The 16,560-nt window shown below is 50.1% G+C and overlaps 1 protein-coding gene across 2 annotated transcripts in view; it reads right to left on the reverse strand.

Annotated features, from left to right (window-relative positions):
* Window positions 1–1,132: 1,132 nt before the first annotated feature.
* Window positions 1,133–16,560, reverse strand: part of LOC310694496 (lysosomal acid glucosylceramidase-like) — a 48,339-nt gene continuing 32,911 nt past the window's right edge. For both annotated transcript variants that reach the window (XM_083477605.1, XM_083477606.1), the window contains exons 5-11: window positions 16,251–16,384; window positions 15,079–15,251; window positions 13,173–13,410; window positions 11,106–11,333; window positions 9,986–10,149; window positions 8,747–8,872; window positions 1,133–1,738 (exon numbers count right to left, since the gene is read on the reverse strand). In XM_083477605.1, coding sequence (XP_083333731.1) covers window positions 1,636–1,738; window positions 8,747–8,872; window positions 9,986–10,149; window positions 11,106–11,333; window positions 13,173–13,410; window positions 15,079–15,251; window positions 16,251–16,384 — 1,166 coding nt within the window. In that variant the 3' untranslated portion in view covers window positions 1,133–1,635. The remainder of the gene's footprint in view (window positions 1,739–8,746; window positions 8,873–9,985; window positions 10,150–11,105; window positions 11,334–13,172; window positions 13,411–15,078; window positions 15,252–16,250; window positions 16,385–16,560) is intronic.

The raw sequence follows: 16,560 nt of genomic DNA on the forward strand, positions 1-16,560 counted from the left end.
CTTCTGCTTAAAGCCATCAAATAAAGGAGAATCCACCACCTTCCACCTTAAACACGCCCACTAATAATAAATAATAATAATAATAATAATAATAATAATAATAATACATTTTACTTATACCCTGCCCTCCCCGGCTCAGGGCAGCTAACACCGGTAAAATTACAGTAAAAACATAATGGGGGGGGGACCAATTTAAAATACAGGTTAAAATACAATTTAAAATGCAGCCTCCTTTTAATAGTAGCCCATAGATCATAACAATAAGGGGAGGGAAACATAAGAGTCAGACTGAGTCCAAACCAAAGGCCAGGTGGAACAGCTCTGTCTTGCAGGCCCTGCAGAAAGATGTCAAGTCCCACAGGGCCCTAGTCTCTTGTGACAGAGCGTTCCACCAAGTCGGGGCCAGTACTGAAAAGGCCCTGGCCCTATAGTTGAGACCAATCTAACCACCTTGTGACTTGGGACCTCCAAAATGTTGTCATTGTGGACCTTAAGGTCCTCTGTGGGGCATACCAGGAGAAGCGGTCCCATAGATATGTGGGTCCTAGGCTGCTTTTGGTCCCAATGAAAATCATGCCCCCTTATGTCAACATTCGGGTCTGAGGAAAAGGCTGGGGCACATCCTCACCATATATTTAAAGCACATTTATAGCCATGGATTCCCTGAAAGAATCTGGGAGTTGTAGTTTCCCCTCTCACAGAAAAGGGAGTGGGGAGTGTTGTGCTTTAAATGCACGGGTGTGGAAGTGACCAGGAACTTAACTTGGGATTTCAGAAACCCGAAAGCAGAGTTGCGATTCCACTTGTGGTGGAAGCAGAACAGCAATGGCCGAGTGCTACCGAACTGTCTAATGCCTGGAAGTACCCACAGAGGTTAAAATAGACCCAATGTGGTGCAGTGCTAAAACTGCGAGCACATTTTCAAAGCTAAGCAGGGTCTGGTATGGTTTCCAATTGGATGGGGGACCATGTGTCGCAATAGGGCGGGGTTGGACTAGATGTCCCTCAGGATCCCTTACAATGCGTCTAATTGGGGGATCCCCGAGGATATAGGTACACTTGGGGGTCCGTGTGGAGGGGCCACACAGCTCTTGCGGATATGAGGAGGAAACACAGAGAGCAGGCAACGTGACCAAGTGGGATCTCTTTTAATGCCAGAAGTCTGACGAGAAAAAGAATCACACATAACAACAACAACAGGCTCCTAAGCAGCAGGCGAAGAGAACACGTTGTTCCCCTTTCAAATCTGGGCACCCATCCAGCGGGGCCTTCTTCATTTTATTTCATTTTATTTTATTCAATCTGGGTGCTCTCATGCTCAGAGTGGTTCATCTTCTTGCACTGAGCAAGAGAACGAATTTCCGGTCGTTTCCTTCAGGTCTCCCTGCCGTCTGGCTCATTTCAAATGTGCGGCAGAAACAAAAGCGTCGCCACTTAAATCCGCTTTAAGTGCAAGTTAATGAGGTAGATCCCAAACCAGGCCCGGTCAGTAGTAGATCCACCAAGTAAGTAAGGCCCACTTGGATCTGAGAGGAAGCGAGGCAGGCCTCAAACCAGGCCTGGGTATCATTGTGCATCGTGCTGAAGAAGCTCACAGTTTCCTGAGTGTGTGGGGTGAAATCCTGAGCGCTGGGCTCACTGGCGTTTCCACAGATACGTCTGGATGGAGTTGCCGGGGATTTCGGTCAGAATAAGGCCATTCAGGTCGGAAATGGCAAAGGGGACATTGAACCCGGAGCTGAGTAGGGGGAAGGAAGCAAATTAAGAACGTGAGAGGAGGAATAAACAATACTTCGTATCAGGACTGCATGGGTTGGTGTTGAACAATGACAGGGCTTTCTAGGTGGTGGCTCCCTCTATGCGGGATCTCCCTGGTGAGATGGGTCTCCCTCCCTCTCATTATTAACATTGAGGAGGATCTTTTTAAAAACAACAACAGCACATTCCTGTTTCCCCAAACATTTCATGGCTGAAATAGACTGCTCTCAGAAGCCTTGAAATTATTAGCTTCAGAGGATTTGACTGGTTTTTTAAAAAATGTTTTTTACTTTTCTGCATTATCTAATCTTTTTTTTTTGGCAGGGGGGAAACTGTCTCTGTTCTGCTCCTATGTTTTGTAACTTTGATTACATTTCTTCTCCCTGCATAAAGATCAGAATGAATGCTCATTATTTAATAAATAAACAAATAAACAAATTTTTATTTATACCCTGCCCACCCCGGCCAGAGCCAGGCTCAGGGCGGCTAACACCAGTAAAATTACAATAAAAACATAATGGGGGGGGGGACCTGTCAGGGAACTGCCATCGGAGCATCAGGTGGTGGAGGGACTCAGGGAGGAAGAAAGAGACTCAACAGCTGAAGCAGGGACCAGCAGGGGGAGGAGTGGGTCTCTGAGGGAATGCGAGCAGGAGGGAGGGCTCAGGGACGCTTCCAGCGAGAACAGTGGGGAGGTATCTGAGTCTCCCATAGGGAGACCCACACCTCGCCGGAAACTGTCACGCCGTGAGTCCAGGAGACGCGTTTCCGTTAAGGAGCTCCTTTGCTGGAAACGCTTCCGCAGACAGCCACTGTCGGACTCTACTAGTGACTAGAGCAGACATGTCTGAGGAGCTCCGTCACACACGGAGGTTTGTGGGGTCGCACAAACTCTGAGGGAGCACGTTTTTACGCACAAGCAGCTAATCAATCCCTAACAGCAGTCCGACAGTCTCTGTACGCTGCCTGTGCAAGAGAAAGCATCATGAGCGAACCAACCGGAACCGGAGGAGCGGGGGCTGGAGCTGGTCCAAGCTTGGAAGATAGATACCGAGCGTTGGAGGTCCAACTGGCGCTGCAGACGGCGAGGCTGGAGGAGAGAAGGGCTCAGGATGCAGACAAGAAGGGGAGAGCCACTCAATTCCCCAGAAAGGTACCAGGATTGGTGCAAAAATTTGGGGGGGACCCCAAGGATTACCATGCCTTTAGGACAGAGATGCAATATGCCATTAATGTGCAGTTCAATGAGTTCCCTGATGAGGAATTGCGAGTTGCTTTCGTAATTGGGCATCTTGAGAAAGGGGCGAGAGACTGGGTTCGACCCCTAATGGCAACGCACAATGACATACTAAAGGACACGAGGAAGTTCTTTCGTGCAATGGATATCATGTTTTCCAGCGATATTGAGGAAGGGGCGGTGCGCAGACAGCTAATGGCTTGTAAGCAGGGAAGTCGATCTGTCCGTGAGTACTGGACTGAGTTTACCATGCTGATTCACAGACTGAGTTGGGATTTATCGGCGGCACCCATTCAAATGCTATTTGAAGAAGGTCTTTCTTCGGCGGTGAAAGACGAGCTGTCACGGAGCCCCAGGGCGGAGTCTATGGATCAGCTGACCAAATCTGCGCTGACCATAGGAGCGCGGCAGGAGGCAAGAGCCTTGGAGAGGCGGGAAGGGAGAGGGGAACGTTGGAAGGAGTTCCGCATTCCAGACCTTCCTGAGCCAGCTTTCCCGCCGGCAGAGCCGATGGAAATAGGAACAGCGCGCGCGCGCGCATTTTCAAAAACCAGCGAGGGGGCTAAGAAGGAGGGAAAGGGCCCCCGGAAATGCTATCTCTGCCAACAGCCAGGCCACTTTGCCAGAGTCTGCCCCCAGAGGAAGGAATGGCAAGGGATGGTGGGAGCTGTTGAGGGGGGAGAACAGGGGGGAACGGAGCAGGTAAAAGCCAACGCCTGGTTGCCACAATCGGGGCACTGCAGCCAGGCCAAAGAGCAGTGAAAGTGCCCGTGCCAGAAGCTCCTCAACCTGCTCTAGTGATTGAAGTGTCGCTAGAGCTGCAAAATGGGCACCCCCTAAAAATAAAGGCGCTATTGGACTCAGGCAGCTCCTGCAATTTTATGAGCAAGGAGTTTGCTGCTGAACACCAGATACAGACTATCCCTTTAAGCAACCCCCTGCAGGTGACCACGATTGATGGCAGGGAGTTGTTGGGAGGAGGAGTCAGCTTGCAGACTGTCCCAATGATAATGAGGGTGGCAAGGCACACAGAACTGATAGCGTTTAATGTGGCCACCCTGGGAGGCGCTCCCATTATTTTGGGAATGAGCTGGCTAGCTCTACATGATCCGCTGGTTGGCTGGCATCAAAGAGTGGTGTCCTTTGGTTCAGCACATTGCTTAGAACACTGCAAAGGGGAAAAGGGTTCAGCAGGGGCCCAAGCCACCCTAGCAGGGACTGAAGTAATGGAGAAGGTGAAGGTACCACCACAGTATGCAGATCTCAGCGACGTGTTCAGCGAGAAGGAAGCTGACCAACTACCACCTCATAGACCCTTTGATTGCCAGATCAATTTACTCCCTGGAGCACAGCTTCCCGTGGGCAAGTTGTATGCCATGTCAGACAGAGAAATGCAGGAGTTGCGAGGGTTTATTGACAAGAACCTGAAGAGAGGCTTCATCAGAGAGTCCAAAGCAGCAGGGGGTAGCCCAGTGTTTTTTGTGGACAAAAAAAACGCGGACAAGCCGAGACTTGTATGTGATTTTAGGAGGTTAAATGCAGTGACTGAACCGGTGGCTTTCCCTATGCCCAGGATTGATGATATTTTGACCAGGGTGAGGAAGGGAAAGATTTTTACAAAGCTGGATCTAAGGGGGGCGTACAACCTGATACGCATAAGGAAAGGGGATGAATGGAAAACCACCATGTTTACCCCTTTGGGGGCATTTGAATACCTCGTTATGCCATTTGGATTACAAGCAGGCTCAGCGTGTTTTCAATCTTTTATGAACCACGTACTGGGTCCTTTGCTCTACAAGAATTGCGTTGCTTTCCTAGATGATGTGTTGGTGTATTCGGAGAATGAGGAGCAACATGTGAGAGACGTCAGAGAAGTGTTGAGCAGACTGCAAGCCAACAGGCTGTGGGTCAAACTGGAGAAGTGTCGGTTCCATACCAAGGAGGTGGAATTCCTGGGGTACCGCCTGTCAGACAAGGGATTGGCCATGGATCCCGGCAAGGTACAGGCAGTGCTGGAATGGAAAACACCCAAAACCAAGAAGGATGTGCAGAGGTTCCTAGGGTTTGGAAACTTTTATCGTAAGTTCATCCGCAACTTCGCCCATCTGACGGCGCCCATCACTGACTGTCTCAGCAGTAAAAAGAAGTTTGTATGGACGGCGGAGGCGGAGCGAGCGTTTGAGGAGCTGAAAAGGGCCTTCGCCTCTGAAGAACAACTTCTGCATGTGGATTTACGAAAGAAGCTAAGGGTTGAAACAGACGCATCTGACAGAGCCATAGGGGCGGTGCTTCTTCTGCAGCCGGGGAAGGAGGAGTCAGAGTGGCGACCGTGTGCCTTCTTTTCGCGAAAGCTGAACAAATCCGAGAGGAACTACACGGTGTACGACCGAGAACTTCTTGCTATTCATGAGGCGTTCCGGAGATGGAGGCATCTGCTAGTTGGTGCACAACATAAGGTGCAAGTGTGCACGGACCATAAAAATCTGGAGTATTGGAGAACTGCGCGAGTGCTCAACCAAAGGCAGTTGAGATGGGCCCAGGAGTTCTCCAAATTTAACTTTGAGATTTGTTACGTGCCAGGCCCAGAGAATGTTAGGGCGGACGCTCTCTCACGCAAACCTGAATATTTGGAGGGGGAGGGAGCACCCGAAGAAACCCATATCATTCCAGAGGACCGCTGGGTGTGTGGGGCGACTTTGGTGGGGCAAAGGGAATTGGTAGAGGGTACGGTGCAGGATGCATACGCCCAGGACAAACTCAGGGATCTCAGGAGGGAGGAAGACAAATCCGGTGGTTTTGAGGAGAGAAACGGGGCATTGTATTATAAGGGAGCGTTATATATACCTGAAGGGGAATTGAGGGAGAAGGTACTCAAGCAGCTGCACGATAGCCCCACAGCAGGGCATTTTGGGCAACACAAGACCATGTGGCTGGTTACCAGGGAATTTTGGTGGCCCAAGGTCAGGGAAGATGTGCGGGAGTATGTGAGAGGGTGTGAACAATGCCAAAGAGCCAAGGGGGAGAGGCGGGCGCCGGCTGGTTTATTAGAACCACTGCCCACACCTGAAAGACCGTGGGAAGCAGTGGCAATAGATTTCATGACTGATCTGCCAAAGTCTAGAGGGAAAACAGCCATCATGGTTGTAGTAGACCTGTTAACTAAAATGGCCCACTTTATAGCCTGCTCACATGCGGTCACAGCAGAAGAAACAGCCAAATTGTTTGTAGAGAATGTGTTTCGGTTGCATGGTGCCCCCTTGAGGGTGGTTTCAGACCGAGGGAAACAATTTACTTCCAGGTTCTGGAGGAAGCTCATGAGCTTACTGCATGTAGAGGTTAATTTTTCAACGGCCCGTCATCCAGAAACCAACGGGCAGGCGGAAAGAGCAAATGGAGTTCTCCAACAATATTTGCGGTGTTATGTTAATGACAGAGAGAATGATTGGGTGGAGAAGCTGGCGTTGGCAGAATTTGCCTACAACAATGCAGAGAACGTGTCCACGGGGATGAGCCCCTTTTTGGCTAATCACGGGTGCCATCCCAGAGCCTTCCCAGGGGGGGAGGGGGAGAACTGGAGCGTTCCAGCTGCAGAACAGTTCGTTGAAGAAATGGAAGCGATCCATCGCCAGCTCCAACTCAACTTAAACAGGGCTAAGGAGGAATATAAGAGGCAGGCAGACAAAAACCGAAGGGAAGGTGAAAGCATCAGGGTGGGGGACCAGGTGTGGCTGTCAACCCAAGGGTTGCCGTTCAAAGGAGGTTGTAAGAAATTAAGACCCAAAAGGCTGGGTCCGTTTGAAGTCATGCAGCAGGTCAATCCAGTGGCTTTCAGGCTCCGGTTACCGAACCACATGAAGCTGCACCCAGTTTTTCACAGGTCGTTGCTGTCACCGTATAGAGGAGACAGTGAAGGGAGGGTCACAAGGGGACCAGCAATGGAGGAGAAGGAACACAGCTACCATGTAGCGGAGATCCTCGATTCCAGGTGGAAGGGAGATCAAGTAGAGTATTTGGTAATGTGGGAAGGGGAACCGGAGTCGGAAAACACCTGGGTTAGGGCAGAGGATGTCAATGACGAAGTTTTAATAGAGACTTTTCATCAGAGGTTCCCACGTAAACCTCAGCCTGTAGCGAGGTTCCGAAGGGAATACTTTGCCACCACCGACGAGGAAGAGGAGTTGGAGGGGTTCCCAGATTCTGAAGAGGAAGAGGATTCAGCGAGCCAGGACGACGATCGATGGAGGGAATGGTTCGAGACGTCGGAAGATGAGGAAGATTCTTTTCGGGGTTTTAGCCCTTCACCTCCCAGGGGAGAGGAAATGGGAGGGGGTGAGGGGGGCCCTGGAGGGGAGGTGGATGTCAGGGAACTGCCATCGGAGCATCAGGTGGTGGAGGGACTCAGGGAGGAAGAAAGAGACTCAACAGCTGAAGCAGGGACCAGCAGGGGGAGGAGTGGGTCTCTGAGGGAATGCGAGCAGGAGGGAGGGCTCAGGGACGCTTCCAGCGAGAACAGTGGGGAGGTATCTGAGTCTCCCATAGGGAGACCCACACCTCGCCGGAAACTGTCACGCCGTGAGTCCAGGAGACGCGTTTCCGTTAAGGAGCTCCTTTGCTGGAAACGCTTCCGCAGACAGCCACTGTCGGACTCTACTAGTGACTAGAGCAGACATGTCTGAGGAGCTCCGTCACACACGGAGGTTTGTGGGGTCGCACAAACTCTGAGGGAGCACGTTTTTACGCACAAGCAGCTAATCAATCCCTAACAGGACCCAATTTAAAATACAGGTTAAAATACAATTTAAAATGCAGCCTCATTTTAATAGTAGCCCATAGATCAAAACCATAAGGGGAGGGAAACATAAGGGTCAGACTGAGTCCAGACCAAAGACCAGGCGGAACAGCTCTGTCTTGCAGGCCCTGCAGAAAGATGTCAAGTCCCGCAGGGCCCTAGTCTCTTGTGACAGAGTTCCACCAAGTCGGGGCCAGTACTGAAAAGGCCCTGGCCCTATAGTTGAGACCAATCTAACCACCTTGCGACTTGGGACCTCCAAAGTGTTGTCATTTGTGGACCTTAAGGTCCTCCGTGGGGCATACCAGGAGAGGCGGTCCCGTAGGTACCTGTAGGTAACACTTGCTGAAAAACAAGACTGCTCTTGGAAGAATAAGCCTGGCCTATCTTTTTAAAAGAGGGATGCAGGTGGCACTGTGGGTTAAACCACAGAGCCTAGGACTGGCCGATCAGAAGGTGGGCGGTTCGAATCCCCACGACGGGGTGAGCTCCCATTGCTCAGTCCCTGCTCTTGCCAACCTAGCAGTTCAAAAGCACATCAAAGTGCAAGTAGATAAATAGGTACCACTCCGGTGGGAAGGTAAATGGCATTTCCGTGCGCTGCTCTGGTTCGCCAGAAGCGGCTTAGTCATGCTGGCCACATGACACGGAAGCTGTACGCCGGCTCCCTCGGCCAATAAAGTGAGATGAGCGCCGCAACTCCAGAGTCGGTCACGACTGGACCTAATGGTCAGGGCTCCCTTTATCTTTACCTTATCTTTTTTAAAAAGGTTGGATTGACATGATATGGTCAACTGTGCTTTCTGAACAGCTCACCTATCAGGCTAGACTGCTGGACTGCTACACCACTGCGACGTTTTGCTTTTTGCTTTTACCCTGCTTGCCATCGGCTTGTCTCCCTCTCTCAGTTCCCTGCTTGCAAGACCTGCCCTGTGCCTTTGACCCAAGTGCCCAACACTCACCGGTTAAGAACAACGACCACGGCAGCTCCGTCGGGGCGAAGTACAGCCACATGCTCCAGGCTACACCCGATGCCTTTCTGCACCACGCTCAGCCCGATGCGCTGGGAGCCTTCCGGAATAAATTTGCTGCGCAGAGAGAAAGAGAGAGGAGACAGAGAGTCTGATAACTGCCAGGTCTCAGCCAGGGAGTTCCTCATCAGAAAGCCTGGCCTTGTGGTAAGTGCTTGGGGACTTATTATTATTATTATTTTGGTAATGATTTTTTTAATTAAATCTTTTATTAAACCTTTCAAATTATGTAATAATTCATAATTCCAATCATACATACCATATTGGCCCGAATATAAGCCGCACTTTCCCCCCAAAAATTCCGACTATGAAAATTTAGAGTGTGGCTTAAATTTGTGATCTTACAAAAATGGGATTTTATGATATCGCCGCTGAAACAGACATACAGTAAAACAGAACAAAAAAAAAATGTTTTATTGCCAATTTGTGAGCTTGAGACTGTTGTGCAATTAATTCTAATGTCATCCATTGCTTTCCCCGTATTTTACAGTGCAGTACTGATTTTTTACTTGCATTTACGGTGCTACGAACAGGTGTTTAACCCACTGGTGGGTCCTCTCTAGCACCCGTAGGATTCTCTTCTACATTTGCCATTTGCAGGTATGAGTGCCTGCGGAATTGTAGCAACTGAATAGCAATTTGTGATTTTAGCTATTGTTTCCCAAATACTAGATATATGGTATATGGTAAAATAAAATCACTGTTTTATTCCCTGAATTTAATTTACTTTTCTTTTTCTCTCCAATCTTAAGGGAGCGGCTTATATTCAGGTATTGTCTTTTTTTCTCTCCCCCCCTTTAATTTTAAAGGCACAGCTTATTTGCAGGTGCGGCTTGTATTCGGGCCAATACGGTATCATATTGTTGTTGTTGTTACACATTTTCTTCTTGACTTCCTGTCGCCCCTTCCCTCGTGCTTTTTTATTATTCCCCCTTAGTAGCTACATTAAAACACATCTATATTTATTTTCTAAGCTCCCAAAGTCCATTCTCTACGTTCTTCCGTTGCTCCTATCTCAAAGCCTGAACGTGATTTCGTATAAGAATGATCGTCTGATAGGTAATCCAGTAAGCGCTGGTTGGGTGATTTGAACCCAGGGCCCAGGCCAGGTCTCTAACCAGTACACCACAGGGGCAGCAAACACGCCAGCTCCAGGCATCATCATCTCACCTGAAGTGACCCATGTGGTAGAACATCGGCTGCTTATAGAAAATATCGTTGCCCGCATCCACGATGATGGGGCTGTCCACAAAGTTCTTGACCCAGTTGGGTCCGCCTTCCAGATCCAAGGCCAGGTTCCAGTCGATCCAGCCCGTGACGTGTTGGTTAAGGTTCTGTAAGGAGAAGCTGCTAGGTTTTAACTGCAAAGAGTCAGAAAGGTCATCTGTGGCTCCGATCTGGTGGAACGCTCTGTCACAAGAGACTAGGGCCCTGCAGGACTTGACATCTTTCCGCAGGGCCTGCAAGACAGAGCCGTTCCACCAGGCCTTTGGTCAGGCCTTTGGCAATCTTCACAGAACTCTAGCCCTATGGTGACCATCAATTTGATTTCAATTAATTTTATAATGAAATGATTTTAGAATGTTGTTGTTTTTTATTGTTGTTAGCCACCCTGAGCCCGGCTTCAGCTGGGGAGGGCGGGATATAAATAAAATTTATTATTATTATTACTACTATTATTATTGTAATGTGTATGGGTTGCTCGTGCGTAAGTTGCCGCCTCTCCAGGCTTTGCTGCCTTGCTAACCTTTCAGCCTGGGCAGCCCTTCACTTTGTGGCTGCCTCAGTCACTAGCAGAATCCGTCAGTGGGCGTTTCTTAAATCTTTTCCAACATAAAAGTTGTTTGACACCCAGTCTCCTCCTACTCTCTCTGCGCGGAAGTCTTCTGCGCAGGGTGGGCGTGGGTAGCGGAGGACCTGTGCTCTCCCCGCTGGTGTCTGGTGAAGAGTCCTGGAGCCCTCTCGCCGATTCCCCCATCAGCCCCTCTATATCCCTGGTGTTGCGCTGATTTGCTTCCCCATCTGCGGAGCTGCCTCTCTCCCTGCTGGGCCCTTCTCCAGCATCATTTGAGAGCCTTCCCTCCGCCTCTAGCTCCGATGTCAGTTCCCTGACAATTATTATTATCATCTAATCCAAACCCCTGCAATGCAGGAATCTTTTGCCCCACGTGAGGCTCAAACTCACAACCCTTAGATCAAGAGTCTCACGCGCTGCCAACTGGAGGGGAGAGGAGAGACGGAGCCAGGGCGGCCCAAACCACCCCCCAACCCCGGCCACCACAGGTCCTACCGCCAAGATGTTGCGGCTGTACTGGTTCCCCCGATCCCAGGAGCCGAGGATCACGTCCCTCTCCCAAAAGTGTGACCCAGCGCAGGCTTCGGTGGACATAATGAAGTAATCCGGGAAGAGCTGATGGGTGATTCCTACTGTGCTGGCGATGGGCGCAATGAAGTCCAGGTACCAGTGGACGCCAATGCCGTGGACGTAACGGTGAGCTGGGCTGTCTCCGCTCAGCACCTAGCAGAAGAAGAGAAGGAAGCGACAGTTGATCATCGGGCCGGGGGAAGAAATGCACACGGACAGAGAAAGAAAGGGAACAGCAACGTCAGGACGTCACGTCCGGCAACCCGCAATTTTAGTTGGTGCCTCTGATTACTGCCAACCTCTGTAGGGGAAGAAGGGGGGCATATTAATTCAAAAAAAAAAAAAACCTGCAGGGGGAAAAATCATTTAAAAACACATATTATTATTATTATTATTATTATTATTATTATTATTATGCAGGGGGGAATCACATTCAAAAACATGTTCAAGTACCGTATTGGCCCAAATATAAGCCGCACCCGCAAATAAGCCGCACCTTCAAAATTGAAGGGGAGAAAAGAAAAGAAAATAATACCCGGGCTGCTTCCTGGGGGAGCTTTGCTGACAACATAAGGTTGCGAATATAAGCCGCCCTTTAACTTTTCACAGTCAGAATTTGGGAGGGAGGGTGGGGGAAATGTGGCTTATATTCGGGCCAATACGGTACATATCCTTTTCCCCCCCCTTTCCTTAATGTGTGGGCCGCTCTAGCCCCGCCACATTGTGGTAGAGGAGGACTGCTTTGCTCTACCACAAAGTGGCACGGCTAGAGCAGCTGGCTTTTTTTTTCTTCCTTTGCTTGATGTGCCGGCCGCTCTAACCGCACTGCTTTGTGGTCGAGCAAAGCTGTCCTCCTCTACCACAAGGTGGCGCTTTGGTGTGATCCACCAATGCAGGTCTACAACAAAGTGGCCTGGCTAGAGCGGCTCACACGGCAAGGAAATAAGGGAAAACAACAACAACAACTATTATTATTATTATTATTATATTTTATTTATACCCCGCCCTTCCCGGTTTCAAAACCGGGCTCAGGGCAGCTAACAGCAAATATAAAACAATGATTAAAATGTGACTTAAAAACAACATAAAAACACATAATGCAGTATCAATGTCAATAAAATTCAAAAATTCAGGGTTTTTTTTTTTGGGGGGGGGACCCAGTCAGTAAACATCAAATGATCACCAGGGCTAACTGGCCAAGTCGGTCCTACTAGGGCCAGCAAGGAGACCAGGGAACAGTTTAAATGTGGGGTCCCAGAAGGGTTTCTTCATAAAAAAAAGGAAAGGGAAAAGGGAACGGAGGATCAGGCTAATTCAAATTGAAGTCCAGGCGGAATAGCTCTGTCTTACAGGCCCTGCGGAAGGAGATGAAGTCCGGCAGTTCTAGCAGTGCCACTTTCACACCAAAACGCCTCCAGTGGGCCGAAAGCAGCAGTAGTGGGAGGGCAGGCAGGGGAGGGCATAGCCCCCCCTTATATGGCGGGACAGTCCCTTATCCCAGTGCCATGTCCTGTTGCTGTCCCTTATTGATGATGTCCCTTAAATTTCCCGGGTTTCAAGGGAAGCAGCCCCAACTGTGTTGCTTGGCTGCGTTGCTCACCCAATAAGGAGTCTAAGAACGACTGGGGGGTGGAGCTTGTATGCCTTGTGCCGATCAAATCGGCCGCGTTGCCTGGGGACTCGCCTTTGCTCAGCGCTTCCCAGCGGAGAGGTGACGGTGGTTTCCCTTGCTGCATCCCCTTTGCTGGGTTGCTGCGCTGTGGGAACCACCGCTTGAGGCTTCGTTTGGCTGCTGGCTGGGCTTTCTGCCTTTGGCTCGGAGGGGCTCAGAAGTCGAACATACCTGTGCTCTGAAAATCCCTTATTTTGGCTGCTGATCCCTTATTTTCAAGGCTGCTGGTCCCTTATTTTCAAATCTATAAGTTGACAGCTATGGGGGAGGGAGCTTACTGGCACCTCCTTTGTTCAAATAAAACACCGTGCGGTACTCACCACTTTGGCCCAGCTAGGCAAATGTATGCGGTTGTCATCCAGGATTATGAGCCGGATATCCTTGTAGGAGCTGTTTGCCAGGGCAGGGCCCAGATCCAGAGCAATAAAGTCCCGCTGCTGCTCAGCTGTGAAGCCCAGACACTGGAAGGGGTAGTTTTCCAGAAGCCCCGCGGTAGGTTCATTTTCCGCCGTCACCGCCCAGAAGGTCACATTCCGCTTGGCGTACTCATCCAGGAACCTGGCAGAGGGACGGGGGGAATATACTTGTTGCTTTAAGCGGGACTGCCTTGAAACCTTCAATTCTAAGCAACCATACTAAGGTATAAATCTGTGGTGTGGCTGCCTTGGGAATGCCGTGTTCGGTTCTGGTCGCCTCAGAAACAATACTGTAGGGTTGGAAAAGGTTCAGGGGGGAAAGGGTAACGGAAACGAGGATGAAGCAATTGTTTGGGACCTTTTCATTTGGAGAAAAGACAGAAGTTTATGAAATTTACACCTGGCATGGGGTAAGTGGGCAGAGAAAAGCTTTTCTCCCTCCTTCCTATCAGAAGAACTTGTGGACATTCAATGAAGGTTGAAAGCTGGAGGTATGAGGACAGATATATAAAAAAAGGACTTATTCACGCAGGGCAAATGATGGAGCTTGCTGGTACACCAGGCAGTGACCGGCCACCAACCTAGATGGCTTTAAAAGAGGATTCGACCAATTCAAGGAGAAGGCTGCAAATGGCCAGCAGCCACAATGGCTAAGATTGCTGACAGGAGGCGACAGCCAGGCTGGCCCAACTCACAAAAACTACATAGATGGGTAAGGTAAAGGTAAAGGGATCCCTGACCGTTAGGTCCAGTCGTGGCCGACTCTGGGGTTGCGGCGCTCATCTTGCTTTACAGGCCAAGGGAGCCGGCGTTTGTCCGCAGAGAGTTTTTCCAGGTCATGTGGCCAGCATGACTAAGCTGCTTCTGGCGAACCAGAGCAGCGCACGGAAACACAGTTTACCTTCCCACCAAAGCGGTACCTATTTATCTACTTGCACTTTGACGTGCTTTCGAACTGCTAGGTTGGCAGGAGCAGGGACTGAGCAACGGGAGCTCACCCCATCTCGGGGATTCGAACCGCCAACTTTCTGATCAGCAAGTCCTAGGCTCTGTGGTTTAACCCACAGCGCCACCCACGTCCACGTAGATGGGTAGTACATGGCTGTTCTTTCTTTCTTTCTTTCTTTCTTTCTTTCTTTCTTTCTTTCTTTCTGCCAGGCCTAGAGACGTGTGTGTGTGTGTGTGTGTGTGTGTGTGTGTGTGTGTTTAAATGAAAGCTCACAGCCCCTGGCCAATGAAGGCCCTCGCACACATGCCATGGCTGGCAGCCTCTGGACTAGATAGCCAAGGGCTTTGGCTTAGCACGAGGCAGCTTCGTACGTCCATCCTCACAACCAGGTCGGTCAGACTGAGAGACTCAGCAACTGGGCCAAGCCTTCCCAGTGGATATGTGAATCCTGGTCTCCCAGAGCCCAGCACCATGAATCCACGCTCAGTGGTGGAGGAAGGGGGGGTGCAGCCCGCCCCGGGTATCATCACTGAGGGGGGGACGGACGACAACAAAATGAGTTTTTAAAAAATTGGGCTCATGAAACTTTTTAGGAGTGACGTGGTGGCTTAGGCGTCGGCAGGTTCTGCGCTGCCTGAAATGGCAGCGTGGGACTTGCGCCTGTCTACCGCCTCTCCCTCAGCCGCCCTACAGCTGAGGTGGAGGCGGCGGAGAGGCTCGCCCTGTCCGCATGGTCACGGATCGCCCTGCCACTGGCGGCAGGACACATCCCCGCACCAGGCACCCGAGCGGCTAGCTGCGCCGCTGTCCACGCTCTCTCTCTCATCTTTGGTCCCTTCCCTCCGCTAATACCGATTTTACCTGACAAAATAGTTGGCCCACGCCTTGTGGTAGCGGTCTCCCGCCTGCCCTTTGAGGGACCCCTTCCCTTTCCACGCATTGTTGGTTTTCATCCAAAGCGGAGAGGACCATGGGCTGGCCATAAGGGATAAGGGTTTCTTAGACATAGCCTTGGCACGGTGAACGAGGGGGATCTGTGGGTAGAAAGAGAGCAAGGAGCCGGTGAGGAAGATTTCAGACAAAAGGAGCGGAAACTCTGGTTATTCCTTCAAAAGGTGCAACTCGTTTGATTACAGCTCAAGGCCGGAAGGACGCCTCTGCATATTCTAGAGCAAATCCTTTTAAAACCATTTTTTGGGATGTTGCCATATCATCATCATCATCATCATCATCATCATCAAGTTCTACTGGTCAACCCAAATACAGGTTATAGCGAAAAACAAAGAAAGTAAGAAAGGACGGGTCTCAAAAACATAATATAGCACGTATGATGAAAACATTATAATCCACAAATGGCAGAAAACTTAGGGCACCAGACAGGACTCTTGGGCTTTCCTGAGTTGAGAAGCATTTACTGCAAACTTCGCTGTGTTAAACATAACCAGTTTGTTTAAACTAGGCAGCAGGGAATTGCTTTTATCGACATTGGCCGCCATATTTGAAAAATAAAGGTCATCGAGGGAGATGGTGGTCCACTGGACTTCACACCCAGGGACAATAAGAGTTGAATTTCAGCAACACCTGGAGGTCCAAAGATGTTCCCCGCACCTGATATAAATTAAATAAACACCGACAACTGGGAAACACTGGCCTGCGAGCGCTCCAATTGGAGAACAGCCTTTACCAAAGGTGTCATGGGCTTTGAAGATGCTCAAACTCAGAACGAAAAGGAGCAACGTGCTAAGATGAAGGCACGCTTGGCAAACCCTCACCATGATCAACTCCCGCCCAGAAACCTATGTCCCCACTGTGGGAGGACGTGTGGATCCAGAACTGGCCTCCACAGTCACTTGTGGACTCACTGTTAAGACCGTGTTTATGGAAGACAATCTTACTCGGCTACGAGGGATCGCCAAAGAAGAATATAAATTAAGCAAGATAAACGACACAGGCCTCTGCCCGCGAGGGAGGAAGGCTGCAGCCGCCACCCCCTGCCAGCCAACCCCCGCCACCTCCGCGGCTGCCCCACTCACTTTCAGTTTGATGTCCTCGTGAACCAAGCTGAAGTTCTTCAGCTCAAAGTCGTACGGCGAGTCGGCGTAAGAGTAAGGGTGCACGGAGAAGTCGCAGCTTGCCATGGGCATGCGCAACAGGTTGTACTCGATTCCTGCAGGTGTGGAGGGAGAGAAGACATGACAAAGGACCACCTTATACCAAGTCAGAGCACCGATCCATCGAGCTGAGTGCTGCATCAAGCTACAGGTAAAACTCGGAAAATTAGAATATCGTGGAAAAGTTTATTTATTTCAGTTGTTGTTGTTGTTGTTTAGTCGTTTAGTTGTG

This window comes from Podarcis liolepis (assembly GCF_965112155.1).
Source record: "Podarcis liolepis genome assembly, chromosome: 15".
Classification (NCBI taxonomy): domain Eukaryota; kingdom Metazoa; phylum Chordata; class Lepidosauria; order Squamata; family Lacertidae; genus Podarcis; species Podarcis liolepis.